This window comes from Hemicordylus capensis, chromosome 4, assembly GCF_027244095.1.
Source record: "Hemicordylus capensis ecotype Gifberg chromosome 4, rHemCap1.1.pri, whole genome shotgun sequence".
NCBI lineage: Eukaryota > Metazoa > Chordata > Lepidosauria > Squamata > Cordylidae > Hemicordylus > Hemicordylus capensis.
The window spans coordinates 60,525,099-60,551,514 of NC_069660.1; the positions used below are offsets into that span (position 1 = coordinate 60,525,099).

The 26,416-nt window shown below is 45.5% G+C and overlaps 1 protein-coding gene and 1 long non-coding RNA gene across 2 annotated transcripts in view; one reads left to right on the forward strand and one right to left on the reverse strand.

Annotated features, from left to right (window-relative positions):
• Positions 1 to 30: 30 nt before the first annotated feature.
• On the reverse strand, positions 31 to 24,341 carry LOC128325314 (uncharacterized). Its single transcript, XR_008307375.1, has 3 exons — positions 24,116 to 24,341; positions 17,987 to 18,963; positions 31 to 934 (listed from the first exon to the last, which is right to left on the reverse strand). It is a non-coding gene; the product is annotated as an uncharacterized LOC128325314 (long non-coding RNA).
• The window catches only part of INKA2 (inka box actin regulator 2), a 46,769-nt gene continuing 44,627 nt past the window's right edge, over positions 24,275 to 26,416 (forward strand). Inside the window, exon 1 of the mRNA XM_053250965.1 lies at positions 24,275 to 24,914. Coding sequence (XP_053106940.1) covers positions 24,846 to 24,914 — 69 coding nt within the window. The 5' untranslated portion in view covers positions 24,275 to 24,845. The remainder of the gene's footprint in view (positions 24,915 to 26,416) is intronic.

Sequence of the window (26,416 nt, forward strand, 5' to 3'; positions counted from 1 at the left end):
ATGATAGGCCAGTCACCGATGAGGGCCTATGCTGGCTGGTGAGTGCCTGATGATTCAGTGGATTAAGGAGCACTGACAGGCACCTTAATGCAATCAGCTCTCTACCTGTGCTAAGAAACTCTGAGGCCTGTCTGTTCTGGGCATGAAAGCCCTTCTCACAGCCCGGGGTACTTTTGGGCTTGACAATGTGACTAACTGTAACACAGTCCAATGTGACACAATCCAGTCCAAAGCTGGATTGTGTCCACGGGGTTCTTATTGGTGTACATGCTGAACATTTTTCAATCCAGTCAACATGAAAAATGAATGAATTAGTAGAACTGATATCGTATATCTTTTCTTCCAAGGCAAATTTCTCCTAAAAACTCCTCCAAAAAGTTACAGAATGGTTGACAAACTGATTTTCTTTTAGTCTGTTAAACTGTAAAATAACATTAGAATGTTTTCAAATGCTCAGTATTTCTAAGCTGTTGTTTTAACAATGTTAATTTTTAACATAGCTGGAAATTTATTTTAGAATAGGTTTGACTGCTTCAACTCTTTTCATCAGCATAGATTTGCACTCATTGGCTGACGTTCCGATTAAAGAAGCACGTGCCGAACGATGTTGCACTGGAGCAAAGCTGTTGCATAGGTGTAGCATGTGGGTTCTGAAGGCCCCAAACACCAAAGGAATTTGTAAGAGAACATTAAAAGTAAAACAAGTGATAAATATATTTATGCAAATATAAATAAACAGAAACATTTAACTGTACAGTTCTCACACATGTCCTTCCCACACACACAACCCCTTTGTCTTTAAAAAAAATCCAAAGTTCAACTGATCCAATCAACTTTGGGAAGAAGGAAAGTAAAACAACCGTCCCACTTGAACTCTTGGTTTGATCCAGCTCTTCTGTTTTCAAGCACTTTACTTGCAGCTTTCCATGAAGGCCTACAAGACAAATTCAAGAATTACAGCCCTGTAATTAAATAATATGCACATAATAGCAGCCAAACAAAATACGCCCCCCACAATAATTAAATGCACATCGGCGTACTTAAGCGAGGGGTTAGTATGGTGGGGTTTACAGCCAGGGAACCAGCTAGTGAAATTCTTAGGGAGATTGCTCCCCAGCCAGCTAGGGAGACAGTGGCCGCCCTCACTTCTAGCATCACTACATGGAGAAATGTTAATGGTTTGGAGGAGGGCAGCTCTATCACTATTAGTAATATGAGCCTTGTGGAAGCCAAAGAATTGGCAAAAACCTTGCCAAATCTATGTGCAGACACCATTGTAGAGTGCATGGCTGGATTTGTCCGGCTTCAAGCAGACATGAGGCTGACCTTAGAGGAAATGAGAACTTTGTTAAGAGCTGCTGCTCCAGCAGGATTGCAGGCCAGGCTCCTACAAAAGCTCAACATGCATGTAACAAGGGTTAACCACACAGATATTCTAGACTTATGGGGTGCATGTCAGGCCATGTGCTCTGTAATACTGCCAGCTGGAGCAATGCAGGAAAAGGCAGTCACTGCTAGGCAAAAACCTGGGGAGGATCCAGTCAGTTTCTTCTTCAGAGCAGCTATGGGAAGATTTTTGGCCAGTTTACTAATTGTGCCACATGCAGCCCCTAGTCTCGCTGATGCACAATGGAATGTGAGAGACCTAAAGGCTCTCTTACGGGGTCTCTTACCCTGGTATAAACTGGGCCTCCTAAGAGAGAATGAGCCAGCAACTTTTGAGGCTATGCTAGACTTAGCTCAGAGAGTGACTGCCCAATATGGTTTTGATCCAGAGGGAACAGAAAGGCTTGCCCGCCAAAAAGTGGCAGCAGTCACTGAGACTGTAAGCTACAGTAACAAGGGAGGGGTTGTCCCAACACAGAGAGAAAGCCAAGGATCCAATAAGCAGGGAAGGCACCCACAAAAGCCAATGTCTGAAAGGAATGGAGAGGATATGGAAAGGTAGAATGGGGCTGCCACAGCAGATCTCAGGCGCTAGGCTGAGGAACTAGCTAGTCGCCCAGTTCAACACCAGGTGTGGGTTCCCCCAGAAGGATATCAGGAGAAGGGAAGGGCAGTGCAGGCAGTTAGAGAAACTACTGGAACTTGTGACTCCAACCTGTCAATTCAAACCCTAAATAAGATCTTAAGCAAGGTGGAAGCACTAGAGGTCACAGCAAGCGTCCCCACAGACTGCTTCAATTGCAGCCATAACCGAGAGGGCCCAGGTGGTCCCAGCCTACCCACAAATGTTAGTTAACAATCAGATAGCTTCCCCGCCAGCAGTCCCAACACCAGTATCCAACCCATTCACCACAGTAGCTGGAGTCAGCTACAGGGTACAACCCCAGGTGGGGGCACAGACAACAGGGACATACTTTCCTCCCCCACCCACTGTAGCCCTGTAGGGGTGCCCTGATGCCAGGGAAGAAACTGAGCAAAGCCAAGAAAACTGGCATCTTTGGGGGGGGGGAATCTTGGGATCAGAATGGACATAGTATAGAGGAGCCTTTGAAACAGGGTGTGGCCAAGACTGATGGCAGTTCCGCCACACCAACACAGAGACTGAAATGTATAGGAGCTTGGCAGGCCAGCTAAGCTGTATCTGCCTTGACAGTAGAGGAGGAGGAATTCTGGAAGTGCCAGGGTCCCAAGTTCGTTTCCACAGAAGCAGGGGCAGGAGTAGCCCCTGTTACTGAGGAATTGTTACAGCAGAAGGAATTGTTGCAGCAGAAATTTATAGGGGCTTGGCACGCCAACCAAGTTGTCTCGGCTTTGCCAGCAGAGGAAGAGGAAACCTGCAAGAGTCAGGCTTCTGAGTCCAGTTCAGAGTTGAACTGTAGGCTGGCTTCTGCAGAGGCAGAGGCAGCCCTTGCCACTGAGGAATTTTTGCAACAAAGAGTGTTGCCAGCATTGGACTCAGATGGATTAGCTGAGTCTTGTGAGTGCACACAACAGTTTGGTGAGGGGTGGGAGTCCCCATCTGACGTACTGGCAGAAACCCAGAAGTTTGGAGAAGTCCAGTTGGCCCCAGTCCAATCACAACAGGACGTTTATGGATTGGTAGTGGTTCAGTTGAGTACCCCTGAAAGCAGCTATTTGAGAAGTACAAAAGTACAGGTAAAACCTCTCAGAGACAGCACTAGCCAGATCACACTTTGCACAAGAGAGCTGTGTCAGAGAAATGAAATCACTAAATTAGCAGAGGAGGGAAACAAAACTGGAAGATCCATTCCAGAGATCTTTGGAGGAAATAACTGTAGTGTAAATAAAAGACCCATTGATCCAGGAGGAGTTGAGTAAGACACACTCCCCCTGCAGGACATTTGGGCACATTTTGCAAAGCCAGAGATCACAGGACACTAGTAGCACAAAAACCATGATCCCCTGGAGCAAGAGGGGGAACCTGGCATAGCAGATTCCCAAGCCAATATGTCAGCTCCAGCTGTTCTGGAGCAAGAGAGGGAAAACTTGGCATAGCTCCAGCTGTTCCAGCTCAGGATGCATTTAGTCAAAGCCACCTAGACACTGGCATCCAAAAGGTCAGATAATTGATGATCAGAGGGCACCACCCCCACTGATTTTTCTTCAGATATCTGCACATCGCTTTTCTCTTAAGAGTTACTCCTCCTGGTCACCCCTTCTATTCCTCTGCACCCTCCCCTGCTTGCTAGAGTTCCCCTACTCCCCTCTTTGTTCAGTCTGGTGAGAGGACATGGCAAGCAGACAGAGAGAGTGGACTGAGAGGAGACTGAGACTGAGACAAGACTGAGACTGAGGGAAGGATCTCTTTTGTAACCACCCTACACTCTGTTCCTGATGAGACCTGTTCCTGATGAGACCTGCTCATTTCCTCCTGATGGATGCAAGGCACGCCAACCCTGAAGAGTAGGCCACCCATTCTGCCTGGATTGCACAGCTTGAAGATCCCCCTGATTTTCAGAGACCCTGCCCACTCTGCTACTCCTATGCCACAGACTGAACCCCAAGCCAGACAGCGCACTCAAATTGCAACGATCCCTAGTTCCTGCAACCTGACCCCCTCCACAACCTACACTGATGTCAGCAGGAACTATTGCTTGCCAATGCTTGCTAATATAGAAGAAATCAAGAGGGGGGAGAGACAGACAGAAATAGATTATGAACATGTTTTCTTCTGCATTGTGCCTGGTTTGGGCACTCATTCTGTGTCACTGTATATTTTGCCTCATTCTCCTAACTCCCTCCCCAACCTGAACACTGAAGTCCTTTGCAAAATGTATCTGTGCATATGCATTCATGTTGTACACTCAGTCCCTGCAAAATCTATCTGTCTGCACATATTTACTTATGTTGTACTTATGGGTTTAGTCTATGTGCTAGAGTTCCTAGATGTTGGGTTTATAGGAGTGTATAATTGATTGAGTGTATATTTGATGGAGGGTATATAGATTCAAATGTATTAAAGCACTTGGCCTCTTGGATTGCAGGACTCCACTCTGCATGGATCCCTGTGAGCTGAGAAAGCCAAGGACCAAGGGCAATTGACAGACCTCTGTTGCTGTGGGATCTGTGAAGTTGTAAACTCTGCCACATTTGAAGGCAAATGCTTGGCAAACTATTTGGCCATATAAAATGCTCTCTCAGACATGTGCTTGTGTGACTACAGCCAATGTAACTGTGAGATGTACTCAAAAGAAATTGGACAAGACGGGGTGCTCCCTTCTGATCCAAACTCTCACAACAGCAATATTGAGGATATGTTTATCTTTAAACTACTTCCCCAGCTGCACAAAAGGTGCAGCAGTGGAGGACTCTGTATTGGAGCGCCTGTTTAACACAATCTGGTTTTAAAAGATGCAACTGCATCTGCTGGTGATTATTCATTCATTCATTCATTCATTCATTCATTTATTTGAAAAGCCCTATTGGGTCAGCTACTGACAGAAGGAGGGACAGCTATTGAGACTGTCTACTGCTATGTTGGGCACCCCAACATTAGATCCAGAAGTACCGGCCCAGAAGAATTCAGGCTTGTGTCTGATTTCATTTTATATTAAGAGTTCAATTAAATGCCTGAACTTGAGGTGAACATGATGCCCAGATCTCATGACTGCCTGGTAAATGATTTGTAAAGGCAGGGGTAATCTAGCATTGGTTATCAGTGTTTGTGGAACTCACAAGAGACACAATGGGTCAGGCTTAATTACCAGTTTCACACTGCTGAAATTAACCTGCCATCCAGTAATCCCCTTACCTCACTGACAGGATGCTTCTGCCTTAGTCAGATGTGTTGATTAACTTGCCTCACACATGTACCCCTTTTTGATGTTACTTTAAATAATTTAATTGCTATCTCACACAAATAGAACTAACTCTTTCACTAACTCCTGACTTTTAACATTCTTGGGACAAGGCAGGAGAAGATGTAGATTTGTTTTGGGGAATGACAATAGAACAATACTCTGCTAACAGGAGAGACCCTGTTTACCCTGGACTGACCAAATATCCTGAGCTAATTTTGATAATTAAAAGACGATAGATGCCTTTTGTGATCCAGAAGACTCAAATGAACATTAAAGGATGGAACCACTATAAGAAGGAGTCTCTGGACATGGCAGAGGGGAGTCTTGTGCCTACAGGCAGTCTTGTGCCTACAAGCAAGATCTGCTCATGAGCAATCCAAGGGTTTGCTGCCCAAGCTGCGGGGCTAGAGGCAGGAACTCTTTCCATGGGTGAAGGGACTGTTTGTGACTTCTGCTGCGAAGTGAGAAGTCAAGACTTCCCCAGCCATGGTGCTCTGACTCTCAGCCATGCTCTGAGCAAACTGCATGCTTGATCTAAAAGCTCCTGTCTCCAGCCAAAAGCCTCTCTCCTTCAGCTGAAAGATCCGCCATTCTCAAGCCGCTGATCCTGGTAATATGCCACCACACAAGCCTTGGATCCCTCCATCCTTTCCCCTTCTTCTCCTTTCCCCTCGTCCCTCTACTAATTCCTGATCTCCCCAAACCATGCCAGCCCTCAGCCTTCCTTACCTCCCCCACCCTTTTTCCATCTATATCTGAATTGCATTAGGCTCTAGGAAGATTTAATACACACACATATGTTAGTTAGGAACACTGGGTGAATACTGGTGCTGTCTAGGGTTGAAATACTGTTAGTAATACTGATAGAATGTTCTGCTTTCTGCTCAGTTAGATTGATGTTGTTATTCTTTTATACTCAATAGAGCCCATTGAATCATTTAGGATTGGTTTGATCTCCTTTCTTCCTTGCGCCCAGATCCTACATGGTCACTATATAAAAGAACTTGGTCACTTGGTGACACTGATGAGACAGGCCTAATTTTGTATGCTAGCTAATGAGCATATTTAGTATACAAATCAGGCCTGGACCACGACACTAGTCTGGAACACTAGTTCCAGACTAGTGTTGCATAACAGCAAGCATGCCTGTACAACAGATGTGCAACCTGAGGCATGCCTCGTTTGTTCTGCAGGGAACTTTTACCCAAGAGTGCAATTCTGCAAATCCCCATGTTTTTTAGTGCAACTATGCAGACTTCTTGCACTAGGGCAACTTTTGTTAATTAGACAAGCACTTCAATATTCAGGACACCAGCCCTTTTTTAAAACAAAATGAAAGAATCTCTTTGAACAATACTGAAGGGCACCACAGAAATACTGTTTGGGATGATAAGGAGGACAATTACAAGAAGGAAGATTTAGGATGGGAGAGCAAGAAACAATGTAAATTGTCTAGTGGACAGAATGTATATTTCCCTTTGCGAAAGGGAAAATCCTTATTAAGAACTGTAAGAAAAATGAATGGTCAATGCAAAGAATTGAGTCATTTGTCATTTTGTGAGAGCTAAGTCCAACTATAACACCCAATAATACAATATAGCAATGATTATGACTGTTTTGTCACCTCCTGGTGGCTTGTTTCAGCTTAAGAAACAGTTCCATATTTTGGATTGCAAACACTTTTGCTTGCATGTACACTGGTATTATCTCAGTGCATCAGACACATATGGTGTGAACAATATAGACCCATGTTGAAGAACCCATGTACAAGGATTCCCAGATTCATGTATGCAGGTGTTTAAATATGTCAGTACAGCATCCACACTGAACATGTTTGCTACAGAAAACAGGCAGCAATAGTATTTCTTGTGTAAAGTGTGGTGCTAAAAATGTCATATAAAGCTGGATGTTATTGAGGCTAAACAGGCATCCCTCCTAGTGGAAGGACATTGAAAGGTTTGGCTCAAGAGCATGAAGTTATACACATTTGCACACACACATACACACCTCCAGATACAAGGAAACATTGAAGCACTGATGTCAGCTTCGCAATAAACAAATGCAGTCCCTGAGAAGCTCAGTCAATGAACAAGAAGGCAAGAAATGCAGGAGGAACAAACACTTAGCAACAGATGCGTGCATGTTATTCTGATGGAAAGAGCTCATTACGGTGTTTTAAGTGAAAGGAGGGTTTCAAAAATTATGGAACAGTCTCCAGGGAGCAGTCATTTCTCTCAAGTTTTAAAACAGAGATGGATATATATTTATGAGGAACACTGTATAATCAGTGTTGATCTGAGGAATCCTAGGGCCAAGAACACTCCCTCACATGCTGAAATACAAGAAATGGTTCCAACTGGAGAAGTAGATATCAGATGAAACAAACTGGTGATAAAAAGGACTAAGTTAATGTGGGAGGGGAGGTAGGGCAAGTAATCCCTTTCAGCTTTAAGCAACTTTTTCCTCTCTGTGGTTTCAGCAAGCACGATGATCTGGCCTGCTTGGGTTGAAACATACCGGCACATCAGCATTACCCTCAGCCTCTGTGGCTCAAATTAACAGTGGTAAATGGAATGAATGCAAAAGCTGAAGGAGTTTTCAGTGTTCACAGATCACACAGCTCACTGGTTCTGCAAATTATGTATGAGAGCCCCAGAACAATGCTCTCACAGGCTGCTGTGTACATAGGAAGCCATTTCCTGCGGGTATTTCTGCATGCTGGACTATTTAATATTTGCTTAACCCAGTTTTTAATGCGTGGAATGACCACATGCACCTTTTTAAGCATCTGAATTTTTCAAAACGTTCAGGCTGGCATGCTTTAAAAATAAATTTCCTGGCAGAAGATAACAGTGTGTTTTCCTCTGAGAAGTTCTTGCTGAGTAGGATACTTCGCCTGAGTCATCTGCCATTTTGGAATTCTCAAACTCTATCCCACGTGGCTACCTTTGCCCCTGACTAAAAGGGCCCCAAGACGGGTAAAGGGTATTGCTCTCTTGGACTGGAGGGTGGAGGGAGAGAGGAAATTGAAGGATTTGGTGTGTGGCGGGGGTGGGGAGAACTGGAGAAATATGGGGGGGGGAGACTGTTCATGAACCACTTTCCTTTTCAGCAGTGATCTGACTATACCATATTTATTTGAATCCAGTGCTAGTTTTCTTCCACATTCTTTGATTTTATAAATTAAGAGTGTGTGCACGTGTGTGTCTTAAATCCAGAGACTTCTTTCTTTCTGATATTTTTGATATTCTGATATTTTTGATATAATATTTTTGATGTTTAATCTCTAATTTTAAAAGGATGCTGTTGTCTTCAATTTGGGTAAATACGATGAGCCGGGTCTCACGATCGGTGAGACCTGGTTTGGTGAGCTGAGCGGGGAGAGCGGGCTACCTGCTCACAATCAGGGAGGGAGCCCTGGTCCGCCAGATTGGCCTCCCACACGATTGCCGGCTCTGTGATGGAGCTGGTGGGGGCTTGGGGGAGCGGGGGCTGATTGGCCCCCGGAAGCTCCAGCATGCCCTGCAAGTGCACACAGGGCATGCTTGCGAGACCCCCGGAGCTGAGAGGCAGCTTTTTGCCTCCCCTCCAGGGGTCTCTTCGTGAGTAGCCGCGGTGCGGAGCTGCGGCACGGCTACTCGTGATTTTAAAAACCCAGGTTTGCAGAGCACTCACTCCGCAAACCTGGTTTTAGGGGAGCGGTATTTAGGCGGGTTAACTGCCTGGGAGCCACCAGGCTCGCTTGTGAGCCCGGTGGCTCCCACCATCAGACATAATCGGGCTAGGCTCCCCTAGCCTGATTTTGGCTCATCGTGGGAATAGCCCCGGTATTAATTTCTATCTACATCTCTAAAAAGTTCCTTGTGTCTCTTCATGATTATTGGAACACATGTATTCTTGGATTCAAAAGTTCTAGCCATGGTTGCTGTTGAGGAAATATTGCATTACTAATATTCCCCACTTTCTATATTCCCCACTTCTAGATACAAACAATATAATTCATCTCTAACTTCAAAGTACAAGAAATAAATGGCCACTTTATGTCATGTTGCTGAAACACCATAGCACAGGTCCATAGCTAGAACATTAGCACAACTGATGTAGGAGGAAATATACACACACACACCCCAACATAACTAAAAATATTCAGAATAATGTCCATACAGCAAAATATTTCCCCAACCTAAACAATTAGGGTCTAATAGATTTAGAGAAAATATATCATACTAGGAGATGTGGCTTGTCATTGACCAGGCAAAGTCATTTTGTGTAGATGACACTTATAGGAAAATTCAACAAATGAAATATATGTCATACAATATTTTATTAATGTGTTTGCACAAGAGAGATAAAAGAACAGTTTGAAATTTGTAGGATTTCACCTTCAAACATTATTAATTTTATTGAATAATCACCATACATAGTAAATTCAAACCTTTCACCCAGCATATACTGGTGTAAAAAGTAGAGCATTCGTCTAATTTAAGTGGCAGGACTGTGTATGCAAAATTTGGTGTCTGTATGTAACTGGGAAGCATGACTTTATTTTGCACAAACAAAACCACAAACAAACTCTTCAAAATGTATATCATGTATACTCACCCACCCTGCAACATATCATTATTTTTTACATTATTATTATTTTTACATTTATATCCCGCTCTTCCTCCAAGGAGCCCAGAGCGGTGTACTACATACTTGAGTTTCTCTTTCACAACAACCCTGTGAAGTAGGTTAGGCTGAGAGAGAAGTGACTGGCCCAGAGTCACCCAGCTAGTTTCATGGAACATTATATAACATTCATTTAACATTAGTGGAACCAGGAGATCGTCTATGATGACGACGACAAAGAATATTCATATACTGCTTTTCAACAAAAGTTCCCAAAGCGGCTTACATAAAGAAATAAAAAATAAATATGGATCCCTGTCCCCAAAGGGCTCACAATCTAAAAGAAACATAAGAGACACCAATGACAGCCACTGGAGGCTATCAATCTTCTTCAATGGTCTTTGTTTCAATCTCAGAGGAAGAACACAGGAAACAAGGTCATCTTGTGTAACATTAATAATTGCCAGAAAACAGACTTCTCAACTCGTCCACTTAATATAATGCCATATTGCATGTGTCTTCTACAACTGAGTATCTGTTCAAAGCTGCTGTATGACATTTGATATCCTTGCAAAGCCAGAAAAAGATATACCCTAATCTGAACAGTCTATAGGGACAGTCCAGCCAGCCAAGAGGAGCAGACAGATTTCACGATAAAATGTGCAGTGTGGCCACGGCTTCTTGGCTTTGATTTTATACAATCATCGAGATTGGCAAATCTCCCGCTTGCAAGGTGGAAAGAACCCCCAGTGGAAATGATGCACTTCTTAATAAAATCCTTTCTATGATATATGAAACTCACAGCCCAGAGTCAAAGTCTTGTGTAAGCAATGTATTTTGTTTCTTGCCTTCTTTTTAATGGATTAGATAATGGAAATTCTAATACAGAAAAAAGACAGCCTTATCCACAGGGCAAGGCAGGGCTTTGGATCACTAGGATAAACAATAAGGTAAAAAGAGTGATGCCGTCAGATTAGTGATGTAAAGTTGGGCAGGCAGTGGTGGTGAAGTTTTGCTAAAGGCATTGCAGTTGGACTCCCTTTAATATGAATATGATTAATATTTATAGACTGCTTTTGAACAGAAGTCCCCAAAGCGGTTTACATAGATCTAAATAAATAATAAAAATGGCTCCCTGTCCCCAAAGGGGTCACAATCTAAAAAAGAAACATAAGATAGACATTAGCAACAGCCACTGGAGGGATGCTGTGTGGGGGATGGATAGGGCCAGTTGCTCACCCCCACTAAATAAAGAGAATCACCACTTTTTAAAGGTACCTCTTTGATCAGTTAGCCGGGGATAAAACAGCATTTTATTTAAAACTGTTAAAACAGCGTTGTCAGTGCATCAGCCCAAACACATTTAGGCCGCGTTCTCATGACTGCTTTCCTGGCCCTTGATGTTAGCCAGAATCAGTGGCTGTGCCTGGCATAGGATCAATTTTGTTGCCAAGTTGCTGTGGTGCAGCCCCCCACCACGATCCCATTAATGGCTCTGCGAGAGTGAACTGGGGCAGCCCTTCCAGCAGCCCCTGCCTTGCACCACACACTGCCCTAACCCTGGAAAACATTCAGTACATCACTACACACACTCCCATTCGCCCCAGTGCTGAAGTGGGTGGGTGAAGCAGGTCCAACATGCTTCACAGCACTCAGTAATCTCCACCCCTTGATTTTTAATAATTTTTTTTTAGAAAAAGTTTTAATTTTTTAAAAAATCATTAAGCATGGCCTGATTTCCTTGAATGTCCACACATTTAATGCTACCACCATGTGCTACTTCCATATGGAATTCAGTTTTCTGCCCAGCTATTCAAGAATTATTAATACTTTTGGGTTTCCCATTGATCCCTATGGCATAATTAAAATTTATGTCAGAAATTTGGACATGACACCCTCTAGTGGCAGCCCATTTTCATTGCACACGTTTGCTCAATTGTAGTTCTGCCCCTTGGCAGCATGCTGTGGCAGTAAGGCATGGATCTAGAACATTGTGCCTAATGGACTTTAGCTCATTTAAATGTCTCCTGGCTGTCTACCGTTCCATTATTAGATGAGCATTTATCACACCATATCCATGTGTAACCTCTTTTCTCATTATACAACCAGGATGTGTTTAGGGACTTAAGAATACTTAGAGGCAAATATTTCTTTTAACATAGCAATTAGTGTATTTTCATAAGATATGAAACTCAGAAATTTGTTTGTGTAACCACTTCTATAATTCAAACTGCAATACAGATGAAAACCAGGATTTGCAGAAAGGACATTTCACTACAGCAACAGCCCTCTCTTTAAGCCCTAGCCCAGATTGTTCCAATTTTATATTAGGTTTGCTTTTCTGAAGAATTCAAATCCAAGCCTCCTAGGCCTCCAGCTGAACCCTGTGAACCAAAAAGACTACAGATCAGAACATGCCCAAGCATAGAGGGGGAAAGGGAGTTTTGAACCCTTCCTTTGTTTTGTTTACCAACCTGAGCCAAGATGTTCAAGGCCTAATTATCTCAAAGATTCATCTCCTTCTGTTTTCTAGCAGCAATTGCTTCAAAGGGGAAAAAAAGATGACTTCCCATTCTCTCAACGCAAGGAGGAAAGCCTCAGACAAAAACTTCACGGAATACAAATACAGCTACTGTATACTCTATCCACTCCCTTTCAGGAATTTAAAAGATGTGTCACAGGGTTTCTTCCAGGGTTACCCATGCTCACCAAAGCAACTTTGTATTGATCCAGTCCTTTTAACATGAATGCCTGTGCAGTTTCTTGCTTACAAAGTTGGCAACCTTGTGCATTAATCATATTCACAAACATGGGCGGTCCTTGCATGAGGAAAAGTGAAGTATTCACCTCAGGTGTCATCGGAGCAACTCTTTGAGACCAACCAGACTCTTGCAGGCTTTGCTGGGAGCAGAGGTGCACCTAGGTAATTCTGGAGCCTGGACCTAAAGGTCTTTGGAGGCCCCTCTGGCCCCTGCAAATTAAGCATCATCATGCTCGGCTTGGCAACCATGCTATGCGGGACATTTGTGGAGGCCCTGGACTTCGGCCCCGAAGTCCAGGAATAAGAGCGCCTCTGGCTGGGAGTGCCCCTCCTCACACTCCTTGAAAAGCTTGTAGGAAGTACAAGAGAAGAGGGACTGTTAGCAATCTTCCCTCTTCCCTCTACACTTTCAAAGCTTGCACAGGTTGGTTGCACAGGGCTGGATTCCACCAGGATCATGGGCAATGTTCCCTGTAACAGAGATTGCCACATGTTGTTGGCTACAAATTGTAGCCTTTGGCCATTGCAGTAGGGGATTATGGGATTATGTAGTCAACAACATATGGTAATCCCTGTTACTGGGGACAGTGGTCATGGGGCAAGGCAGCACTTGGTACTTTGCCTCAGGCTCTGTATTAACTTGAGCCGCCCCTGTTCACAAGCTCAAGTTGAGAGACCAAGTCTCAGTTCTGACAGTCAGTATTCACTTGTGCAGAGGCTACCATACTTTTGTGTTGGTTGTCCTTCTGCAAAGTGTGACTTCACCCAGCACATATTCATACAGATACTGTTCACAGAGGCTTGAAAACGCGGTGAGCTGAAATATCTTTAGGGTCTTTCCGTACACACTGGTCCCTTGTGTCAACATACAGTTATAGAACTTGCAGTCATAAAAAGCTCAGCACACTGAAAGGTGGAAAAGCCACCCTTTTATACCATCTCTCTGTGGTGTCTGTGTCAGCATTCACTCAAATCCCTCCATAAACTACAAGGAGTTTCCAACAGCAGCTGCGTCTTTGAAACACAGCAATATTAGCAGGAACATAATCCATTTTTTTGGCAGACTAAAGGCAATGAAAGAAAACTCATGCTCTTCTGAAAATGAAACCGTGGCGGAAGAATTAGCAGCCATTGCTGCTCACAGACCAGATCACAGCTGACTCAACCGTACAGGGCAGGAGCTTGGAGTGGCACAATTAAAGAAGTGCCCACCATGGCAGAAACAATGAGCAATTCTGGGCCTTCAACTCTGACCCCTGCCATGGTCAGCTCTCCCGCATAAACTGAAAACCTATTCACACATTATATTCAACTTTCGTACATTCTAGCCCTATCCAAATTATGTTCAACTCTCGTGCAATGAGTGTGCAGTGTACACAGGTACAGATCCATATACAGGTACATTCATTCACACGTTAGATTGTAAGGCTGGTCTCACGTGCAGCCTAACCCAGGCTAAGAACCACCGGGATTGGAATCGATCCCAGCAGGCAGTGCCAACTAGCCCAGCTTTTTAGCCTGGCTGTTAGGGTTAAGGGCACCAGCGTGCCATTAAACCCAGCTCCCTGATCGTATGTGAGCTTGGGCTGCTTCCAGCCTGGATGCACACAGAGATGGATGCCTAGAGCATCCGTCTCCTGAGGGAATCCCCCAATGCCCTGTGCTCAGTGCATTGTAGGATACCCAGAGGCCAGGATGCATAATCTCAGCCTCCGGAGCTGTGCGCTGCTTGGCACAGAAGTGTTCATCTGGGGGTACACTCTGTACTCCCAGAAGCATGTGTGTGATAGTCTAGGGGGAAGGTAAAATCTGCACAGCCTTTCCCCCCAACTGCCCGTGTGAATAGCCCCAGTATTTACCTGAATACTAGATGACCCTGAATTTAAGATGAACCCCTAAAAAACTGAGGTTAAATACAGGTTACATCTATATTTACTCAAAAGGCTCTGAATTTAAGATAACCCCCTGGTTTCTAATATCAAAGAACGGGGGGGGGGGCGCAGCGGATTAGTATTAGATTCAGGTAAATACAATATTGAACACTGGTACACTTCCCAGCTGCAACAAGCATTTGAGGGGCCTGGAAGCAGGTTCACTTTTAAAATGAATGCAGGTATAGTAATTCACACAAAAACATGTACAAGTGTACAGACGCCTGTACACTCATACAACATAATGTTGGAATAGGACTTCTGTGTACACTTGACAGATCTGTACACAGCTACCATTATTCATTTGCTGAAAGCAGGAAACAGTACACTTCTTATCTGTATTTGCATTTCAGGGGACCTGTACCACTTTTACTTTTACATTGCACATACAGTGATTTTGCAAAACACGTGTGCAGACATCAGAACAGAGGCACAACATAATGTCTGAAAAGGGCTTGATGAGTGTGCCCACAAATCATTTGCAACATTGGTTTTATTAATTATTTATTTAAAATATTTCTAAACCACCCCAAACTTGCGTCTCTGGGCAGTTTTGTGGATGATTCTCCGTTTGCACAAGGATGCTCTGATTCTGCCACATTTGGGCCACAAAAACCCATCAGTTGGCCTGTTCCTGCTTCCCACACGCACCCACACTGCCCATAAAATATCTGGATGCATATGAAAAGCAAATTAACAATTAATATGCTAAGTGAAGGATGTATGATGTAAGTCATTGCTCTGCTCATGGCAACCATTTTTTCCTTAGCTCATGGAAGCAATCTGCTCATAGTAAATGGGCTGCCTTGGGGACAAACTAGACGCGACTTGAAACATGTTGCCTGGCTGTACAGTTTTGCTTGCTTTTTGCTAAAGAGCAGCTGCAGGGGGTCCCAACTGAGATCGTAACCATGGCAGGGGCAAAAGGTTAAATCTCCTTCTCCCACGCCATGGTCCCAATCCACATTGCTGTCTCCCCACAGCCACTATTTAGCAAAAAATCAACACACACAAACAACACAAAACAATGTGTTTAAAGTCACATCTAGTTTAGTCTTTGCTTGAGAACTGTCTGAACATCGGCTGAGCAACATCATGCAAAACTACAGCTTCTGTTTGTGGTGAGTGGTCCACATCTTCCACAGTGTTATGAGGACGGAAGAAGGGCTCCACTCTTGCGGAGTGGCTCAAAAACCGCTGCCTCAAAGCCTTACTCCACAGCCCAGTGTGGGCAGAGAGGAAAATGATTTTCACTTTTCTCCTCTTCCAAAAGCCCTTTCCCCTTCTAGGACTGGAGTATGTCTCTGAGGGCTGCACAACCCTCAGAGACATATTCCTGGGAGTTATTTGCACATGATTTCATGCTACGGGGTAAATGTTGAGCGAAGCCACTTCGAATTACACTCATGGCATTGAGGGAAGCAGCCCCTCCCCTCTGCTCTCGGTTTCTGTTTTTGCAAGTTCACAAGGCATGCCTCTGTGTTTTCCTTCTAGCCAGTTTGGGCGGTGAGGGGGGGGAAGATATTACTAAAGCTCTATATCTGCATTTCTAAAGACAGTATCCCTCTTATCATGCTAATGATTCTATGTCAGTGCCTTTCCACATTTGCTCTGGCGCTTTCAGAAAAGTAGCTTAAAACCAGCATTTTAAAAACCCGGAAATAAATCGAGATAAGCTAGAATTTGCAAGACAAAGCCCAATTTGTGTGTGGAGTGGGTCCAAGGATCTTGAAGGGACTTCGGGGTAAGTTTGGTGTGTGAAGGCACACACTCTCTTCTGAAGGAGATTTGGGGTAGAGGCCCTGTCTGTAAAGCCTCCTGGCAGTGAAGAGGGCATTCAGAGGGAGAGGTGAGAAATGAAAATCACTTCCCCTGTGCTGTGCTGAGGAGCAAGGCTTCAACGCAGCTACTCTCCAGCTGCTCAGCAATGGCAGAGCCCTTCTTCTGCCTCTGTAGTGCTGTGGAAGATGTGGGCCAATGAGTCAGACCACCTGTTGGCTAGAAGCAGCCAAAAGCAGAGGGAAAATGGCTGCCATAAGTGGAGCAATTGTCTACATGAGAGTCTCACTAAAACTGAGTTTTTTTATGAGAGAGGTCTCATGGATCTGTTCCATTAAAAAGTCATACTGTATAATACATAAATGATCACAATTCAGTATTAATTTATGGCTATAATAATTCATTAAGTGTTAATTTCCACAAATAGAATTGCATCTGAACGTTAAAAGACTTCATAAAAAAAGATATGGCTCTTTTCTACTAGCTGTATTGTTTCCGACCTTGTGGTTTATGAAATTGCAATGTTCTGTGCAATATTGTCAGGAACTCCATAACAAGCTTCACAAAAGGTTTGCTGAGTACATGACAACAAATATTGTACCACTTCTCATTGATCGTTCAGGATCCATGATTGAATATAGTTCAACTTGGACAGCAATCTCTGCAGAGTATATTATACTGTAAGTCTGAGAGTTATAGTTAAAATTTAAGAGAAAAGGCCAGTAGAGAAACAGCCTGGATATCAAAACATATTTTTCCATTACCCAGGGAGAGAAGGCTTTCACTCAGCATGTTCCTGTCTAAAAGCTGCTGTAAAAAAAATAAAAATAAAAAACCCGCTGAGTGCATTGGTGGGTCTGCCCCGCTCCCCTTAACAGATCATAAAGAAAAGACAGCTCTTCCAAAGCAGAAAAAAGGGCCTGGATAACAAAAGATGAAAAGAGTTGCAGCAAGGGAAAAGGGCAATTCCCAGAGCAACTTCTAAGCATTTAAGTAGCCAATGAAAACATACGGGTAAAATAATAATCTTCTGTGATCAGCCATCATTGATCAAATGCCACAGAACATAACTTTTACATTTAGTTTCTCATATCACCTCAAAGAGCGTCCAGTTCTTACATTTAGCTGCAAATTTAGTGCTGAGGGATGGAGGGATGATAAGTCAAGTGACACAGATGCATGTGTGAACTGTGTCAAGGCACGTCCTGTCTCCAACCCCTCCTTCACTAGTGACTCCAAGTGGAGCCTCCCTACTGAGGAGGGAGCCAGCACAGGCCCCGTCCTGGTTCCCACCAATGTAGAGTGTGGGAAGGCAGGGCCAGGCCTGGCCCACCTACAGACCACATCACACCACCGAACTGGAGGCCGAGGAAGCCCTGCAAAGAACCCTCTCAAGTTCAGGGGCCACTGAGGTCATACCCATGGGACCTGAAACTGCCACAGAGCCAGCCTCTCTCCCAGCACCACACCCCTCAATATCGGCATGCCAGCACTGCCAGGAAACCAGGGAAGAGTCGTTTGAACGAAAGGGGAACAGCACCAGACTCTGAGCAGTGGCCCCTATACATCTCAGACACTGCAGGCATGGATGCGGCAGAACCCAGGAGTAGCAGAAGTCTGAGCTCCAGAGCACTTACTTAAGGGCTTAGTCTGCCTTCCAATGGTGGTGAGTCAACTTGGACCCTGAGATCTCTCTCCAGGGCCTGGCATCATCACCTGGCCTGGCATCAAACTTGCCTCGCCTCAGTCTGGCATCAACCTCACCTCAGCCTGGCTTCTGTTGAGATGTAGGAGTATATACATTGCCTTTGTTCCTGCCACTGATGAACTGTATGTATAGCTGTGTATAGGCTTGGGGTAGAGTTTAGAATGTTTGTGTCAATCCGTTCAGTAGACTGATGGGTCAGTTTGTATTTCTTTTTGGACTCTTGAGACTGTTGGTTTTCTATTAAGATGATCTTTCACACAAAGTAGGATTGTTGTCTATGATTTGGTAATCGTTAAGTAATAAACCTTAGTAACTTTGTTCAATAAATGTAACAAGTCTCAGTTTCCGCTCTGTTACACTCTGCTACAGCTTCAGCCTCAGGGGCACTTAAGGTAAAGGTAAAGTGTGCCACCGAGTCGATGCCAACTCCTGGCGACCACAGAGCCCTGTGGTTGTCTTTGGTAGAATACAGGAGGGGTTTACCATTGCCATCTCCTGTGCTGTATGAGATGATGCCTTTCAGCATCTTCCTATAATATCGCTGCTGCCCGATACAGCTGTTTACCATAGTCTGGAATACATACCAGCGGGGATTCAAACCGGCACCCTCTGGCTTGCTAATCAAGTCATTTCCCTGTTGCACCATTAGGTGGCTGTCAGGGGCACCTAGCTCAGGACAAACTGGCCTCAATGTTGTTCTTTCAAACATGCAGATTTCTAGTTCTTGCAGCAAAAAAGCTTGAGAGCATGAGGGTAGTAGTTGTGAAATCTCAGACATCTAAGGGTCTGGGTAGGGCTTCTGTGTCACAGCGCATGAGGTTTAAGTGCCTAACATTCTCCCAAGGCTATTGTTCCTTGCTCCTGCTGTCCTTTATTCTCCCATCTCCATTCTCTGAAAACCCGCAACTGGAAAGAAATGAAAAAGAATTATGAGAAGCATAATGCCCATCTGTTTAATCACAATTTGGGTTTCTTTGGCTCAGAGCTTGAATTATTTTGGTGAAAAGTATAAACAATCCTGCAAAACACAGACAAACCTAATGGAAGTGGGCATCATACCCAGTCCTGTTAGCAGACCTACAAATTCTGCAAATATGATGGCCAGAGTCCGCATGAGGTGGGCCTCTTGTCTACAGATGCAGAAGCGAGATTTTCAGCAGCCAGCCCTTCTGGCATGGTGCTCTAAAAAGACTGAGTTGCGGGGGTGGGTGGGTATTTTTCTAAAGCATTCTGGGCTTCCTCCCCTTAGCTTTTGCACTGTGAGCTTAGGGACACCAAAATGCCTGAGATTCAGACCCTGGAATTCAGAGGTGGGACTTTGAAGACAAGAGGTGCTGGCTCATCGAACAAGGAGTGGAGACTGAAGGGCTAAGGAACAAGAGCGCCAGGTGAGTCGGGGGCACAATCTGGCTGTACTTTGTGGAACCAGGTTGATATGAGTTAGAGCTAATAACAAAAGCTCCCAAACCAACCAAGCAGAAAATAGTTTAAGTTCTCTTCCATCACCTTGAGGTTTTATTCCTTCCTTGACCTGAGTAGGTTAAATCCCTAAAACTTCAGGTCAGACCCTGAAGGTTTGGCAACTAAGTGGGCATGCAAAAGCCCACCCCCTGGAACAGCAAAGGCTGCTTTGAGTATTATGGTCCCCTATGTGCCAGTTGCTACAATTTACTTTCTTTTATGACAGCATTTCATTCAGGTATGGTTTGGAAAGGGTTCACAATCATGGAGATCCCTTCAGTCACACAAAACCCCTATTTGTTGGTTATATTTATATACTGCTACTCAAAAACATGTTAAAACACTTAAAAGCCATTAAAAACAATTTTAAACTGTTAAAAAAATTAAAAAGTCCAACTTGCTTCCAAAAACGGCTACCACTGAGCACTGTATTTCAGCAGTGTGCGTGTTCCAAAGCTGGGGGAGAAGTCCTGACCACCACCCACTGCCAGACTAGCTGGCAGCATCTGCAAGTGAGCCTTCCCAGAAGACCTCAGTGAGCTGTGGGGATTGTTTGGAAACTGCTCCCTTACGTAACCTGGACTCAAACCATTCAGAGGTTATGTTGTGTCTGTGCACAGGGACGTGTCTTTGTATGAATGATTGTAGCCTGTTCATTTTAAAAGTGAACCTGGTGGGTACAGGCCCCCTCAAATGCAGGGTACAGACAGGAAATGTGCTACTGTACATGGCGGAACACTCAAGTGTGATTAATTCACATGCATATTGATCTGTATGCACATACATTGTACACAAACTGCACATGCACTGAACATAACGTGTGATTAGGGCTAGAATGTTGGTGCCATCCATATGGTGAGTCATTTTCATACACAGAGGACTGGAGGTGGCAAGGTAAGAGGCTTGAACTTTGCCAGCTAGTCTCCTTCATTCGGACTTGGAGATTGAGTGCTGCCTCCCACCCCTCCTGCATGGCCAGAGGATCAGCTTTGCTTTCTTTTGCTCTTGCTAGGCAGCCTTCATTGGCGCTGTGGCCTTCCTCCCTGAATGCCTGATTAGCAGCACCTGTGGGCATTGAAGACCATCATCCAAGACTCGGGAGTCTCTCATGAGAGAGGAGGTTCTAGGTTTCTGGGGCTTATAAGAAAGGAGGGAGAACCAGAGGTGCAGCTGGCGGAAGGTGGCCAGCCTGTAGGTGGCCACCAAAGGGGACCAGCTCTTGGTGCCGGGCCTTCAGAATGGGACTGAGGGCTGGGGCAGAGTATATTCTTTTATGGCTTTTTAGAAGCTGAAGCTGTTGTTTAGATAGCTTCTGTTGTCTGAGTCTCGGGTGAGATTAGTCTACCATGTGTCTAGGCTTGTCTGGAGATGGGGAGACAGATGTATCCACTGATTATGGGGCGGCTATTCCGGCAGTGGTGGGGAATAGAAGTAGTAATGTTGGCAGGTCAGCAGTCCATTTCAGGGGACAGGAAATCTAATAGCTGTTTGCCCTTCCAGCTGTCCTGCCAGCTCTTTGACCTTGGGGAGCAGCGCCAACTACCCACAGAGCCTCACATTGCTCCTTTGTAATGCCAGGTTGGTCCAGAATATATCAGAAATCACCCATGATTGGATTATGGATGAGGGGAGCAACCTGGTATGTATCACAGAGACTTGGTTGGGGGAGGCTGGTGGCCCAGCTTCTCCCTCCGGGGTATTCTGATGAGGAGGTGAGAAGACGTGGGCAGGGATGTGGCGTCACTGTGACTCCATAACATCTCCTTTACTAGGATTCCTGTCAAAGTGTCTGACCATATCAAATGTGTGTACTTAAGTCTGGGGACCAGGGATAGACTGGTGTACCCATCACCCCGTTGCCCAACAGAGCTGATGGATTTGGCTGCCTGAGCTGATGGATTTGGTCTTGGGCTTGGCATTGGAATCTCCCAGGCTTATGGTGGTGGGGTACTTCCATGCTCACTTCAAGACCAGTTTGTCCGGGGCAGCTCAGAAGTTCATAGTGCCCATGGCAACTATGGGCCTATCTCAAGTGGTCTCAGGACCGACGCACATTGCTGGTCACACACTTGATCTGGTCTTTTACTCTGATCAGGGTGGTGTTCCATGGGTGGGGACTCCTGTGGTTTCTCCACTGTCATAGATGGATCACCATCTGGATAAGGATGGACCCACAATCATGTCCCATCTCTGCAGGAGTGAGGAGCTTATTTGGAAGGTCCATCCAAGAAGGTTATTGGATTCAATAGGATTCCAACAAGCTGCTTGGAACAGTGTGGCCAACCACATGTTCTTTTGACCCTTGTCACATGGCTTATACTATCTGGCAGGGGAGTGGTTGTAGAAGGCCTGGTAGATATTATAAATGCTTCTCTGAGGGAGAGCAGGATGCCTTTCTGTCTTAAGTAGGGATGTACAAATTGATTCAGGTACAAATGGATTTGTACACAAATCTAGCTGATTCGGGTGATTTGGAGACAGAACAAATCACCCCTGTGGTTCATTGGCTAGATTCGGGCACAAATCAAATTGTGCCTGATTCGTTTTGAATTGATTCAAGATTCGGATCCCTCCAATCAATTCCCCCAGATTCCCAGCTTTCATTTTTTTAAAAAAAGCTAAGCTCTAGCCCTTGTAGAAGTGGAGTTATGGAGTAAAATGTGTGGTCACTATTTTTCCAAGTGTTTGGATTCTTTGGTGTATAATAACTTTCCCTCAATGAATCGCTATGAGGATTCATTACGCACATTCATTTCTTCTATTCATTTTGACTGTCTTTTGGACAGTGCCAACTGTCAACTGCTATGTGCCAACTACACCCCACTCCCACCCGCAAGGCTGTTCTAGGAACTTTTTCAAGTGTTTAGGTTCTTTGGTGTCTAATAACTTTTCCTCATAATGAATCCCTATGAGGATTCATTACACACCAAAGAGTCTAAAAACCTCAGAAATTCCTAAAATATAAACTGAGTACCCAGTGGCTTGTGGGTTGGGGGATAGTTGGAAATTGGGATGCCACTTATTCCCCAACCCCACCTGCAAAGCAGTGGGGTCAAAATGAACAGAAGAAATGAAGGTGTGTAATGAAGACATCAAAGAATCTAAACACTTCAAAAATACCTTTAAAAAACCCTGAGTACCCCAGTGTGTGTGTGTGTGTGTGTGTGTGTGTGTAATTGGCACATGGCAGTTGACAGTTGGCACTGTCCAATGACAGTCAAAATGAACAGAAGAAATGAAGGTGTGCAATGAATCCTCACAGAGATTCATTGAAGAAAAGTCAATGAAGGAAAAGTCCATTTCAGGGACCCAGTCCTGAGATTTGTGTTTTCTATTACAGGTTCCTTTTTCTTTGGCATTCTGAAATTTTGCTAATAGTCCCCCTCAAGAAGTCTCATTTCATGCGGCCCCTTTTGGAGTTAAATGGCCGGCGCTGTTAACGCAGTGCCGGCCAAACTCCAACTTCTGAACAGAGCCACACAGCTCCGTTCGGGAGCCAGACCACGCCCCCCATCAGACGCTGTGGCTGCACACGGGTCACCAGCTCCACACCTGGTTTAGGTCCATTATATTTAACGGAATGTCTTCTTCACTATGAGCCCCATCACCCATTGAGATAATCCAGAGAGGTTCTGTAGTTACCACCTGCTCGCCTGGTGCTACACAGGGACAACCCTGCGAACAGGGATGTGAGGACTAGTCCGGCGGTCCGGTCTAGGGGTTCGTGGTCAAACCAAACCGCCCCCCCCCCCGGTTCTGCCGGACTAGAGCTGGATTGCCGGGTCCGGTCCGGCAGGTCCGCGAACTTTTTAATAAATAAATAAATAAATAAATAAATAAAGTACCTGTAGCTGCTTCGGGGGGCTTGCTGAAGCCGTGTGTGTGTGTGTGTCCGCCTGGGTTCCCTCTCCTACCACCGGCCTTCGTCATCACTGCCACGGCCGGGTAAGTAATGCCTTTTCGGCCCTCCGTAAGAGCAGGCAGCCGCCATTTTGGCGGCTGCCATGCATGCGCAAACGCCCCCTGCGAGGACCCCAAAATGGCGGCCACTTGCTCTTATGGAGGCCCAAAAGGGCCGAAAAGGCATTACTTACCCAGTCACGGAGGTGATAACGAAGGTCGGTGGGGGGAGAGGAAACCCACGCGGACACACACACACACAACCGCGGCTTCAGCAAGCCCCCCAAAGGGGCTACAGGTACTTCATTGATTTTGGGGGGGATTTTTTTTAAGTTCACAGACCAGTCTGGACAGGGGGGTTCAATGGGGGGCTGGACTGAACCGGGCCAGCCGGTTCCGTGCACACCCCTACCTGCAAGCTCTTCAACAGAGATAAGTGTCATTTCTGCTGTGTTTCAATGACTTCCTTGGTTGGCCCTCTTCCTAACCAACTTGGTTCTCATTCACACATGCAAGCTGCCACTTGATGCAGCCGGCATCAACCAATGTGCACGAATGTATAAAAGATCTATGAATGTGTAAAAGCAGGCCATCCAGTTCCACGTGGACCCCATGGTCTGGTGGCTACACAAATGCGAAAGAAAAGCGCGGGCACACACAAGTACTCAAAACAACACACAAATCCACCGGGGCTCACCCGCCAAGAGGGACTGATGATGTTACACTGACTTCCAAAAGCAGACCCATCCTTCCCCTGGCGGTGTGAGCCGGCTCGGTTCGTTTGGCAGCGGAGAGAGTCTCTCCTTTAGGCCTTGCCCCTACCACCACGTGCTAAGGAAGCTCCGACCTGCCCACCAGCAGCGACGACGCTCTGCCTGCCCCCACCCCGGTCGCTGGCTCTCCAGTTGGCTGGCTGCTGCCAGTGCTTGCACAGAAGCGGGGTTGCTCTTCTTTGCAGCGTGCATTGCAATCAACAGTCGCACGCGGAGCTTACCAGACCAGCGCGCAACGCGGCCAGAGATAAACACACAGACGCTCATTCAGGGCAGCTGCCTGCAGTGTTTGCAACGTCCTGGCGGCGCGCGGGCTTGCACAGCCCCGGACGATCCCACTGCACGGACTCAGCCCTGAGATTTTCGTGTTCTTAACTCTCCCACCCCCCCGCGCCCCTTATATAAGAAAGGGGGGACGTCGGGCTTCTTGCAGGGTTCTGCTGCTGCTTGCAGAATAGAGAGAAACTTTCTCTTCTCTTGCACGGAGAGAGCTTGCCTGGCGTTGAACCGCTGAAGGCGATGGTTCTTTAAAGGAGCCGTTGGATTACTTGGAAGAACGAGAATCCGCTACAGGAAAGAGCCTGCCCTACGCGAGTTGTATATGGTGCAAGGGGAACCGCCGTTGCAGCTGAGTTCCGTGCGAGGAGTTGCCCGATGGCCTTGGATGTGAGGATGGAAAAGAAAAACATGGATCATTACCTGCGGCGTCTGAAGCAAGAGTTGGTAAGAGCTGCCCGGGGAACGGGGGTTGTCTCTTAGGGATGGTTGAGCGAAATGTGGCAAACTACATGCGCGCACCCCCCTCACGTTCCTCCTCGGCTTGCAACTTTCCAGCAAGAGGTGCTAATGAATACGATTCCGACTCTCTCCAGTTGCGATTTCCCGGGCTTTGTTTGAAATCTTCCGGTGCCCTCTCTGTGCCTTCCTTTGCAGCTGTGCGACCTCCAGTTTCCCTACTTGGGGATTTTTTTTCTTATCCCCTGTGATGAGATGCGATGGGAAGGAAGAGACGAGCCCCTAGTCCTCTTCCTATCGCCCCCCCCCCCCGCAATCCATCACTGAAAGAGGTTTCTTTCACATTCTATTTGCACATCTCAGCTTTTCCTGTGACAGCGAAGCTAAATCCAGTTGACGCTGATTATAGGTATTTAACTCCTTGGTGTTTCAGCGCAAGGCAAGAATGAACCTCTTAGACATTTTTGCTAGGAGCACTGAACCCTCCCGCGCCGCTGCTATTCCTGTAGAGGAATTGTCTTTAAGTTTGGTTAACTGTGTCAGGCCTTGGTGAACTTTGCAGTCAGGTTCATAGAGGGAGTGGATCGAGAGCCTGACAGCGCCTGTCTACGATTAAAAACTGGCAGCACATCATAACCAGTTACTACTGTTAAGATTAGGGACTATCCAGATTAAAAAGAAACCCCCTCTTTCTTAATACCTTGCCTCACTTCACCTCTTCACTTCACTTTCCCCTTCCTGACATGAATTGTCAGGGGAGGTTTGCTCCCCTTCCTATAACCCAGCTGTTCTTTTCTCTGTTAGTCCAGATCCCAGCCCTTTTTCAGAGCACAGATGTAGCCGTGCATAATCTCTTCGGGCATTTTGTTCCACAGCCACTTCATTTAATTATACGGATGCCCACAAATCTTCTCTATGTAGGTTAAAGGCATTGTGTTCTGCAAGTGATGATTTCCGTTTCAGGGACCCAGTCCTGAGATTTGTGTTTTCTATTACAGGTTCCTTTTTCTTTGGCATTCTGAAATTTTGCTAATAGTCTCCCTCAATAAGTTTCATTTTTATGCAAAAGAGACACACAGGGCCTAATTCTAGAAGAGGCAGGACACCTTCAAAATCATTGTCTTGCAAGGAAGTGCTAAACCTCACAGAGTTTGCAACTATTAGGTTTTGAGCCTGCTTACTAGTGTGTGGGTACAAATGAACACTGTGGACTTCCTCTGAGGAAATCTGCATAGAGCTGTACTGTTAGAAATTTCCTCTCTGTGCATATTTCCTCACAGTAAATCTACTGTGTGAGTTTGGACTTGCACACTAGTAAGCTTGTTTAGGATTGCAGCCTTGGTCTAATTATCCTTCACACCAGCCTCATGAGATGGCCTTTTGTATTGTTCCCATTTCACAGATGATGAACTGAGGCAGCAAAGCAAAAGCCCTAGAGGATTTGAACCTAGGTCTCTCAAGCTGTGCAGTGGACCATATTGCCCTTTCAT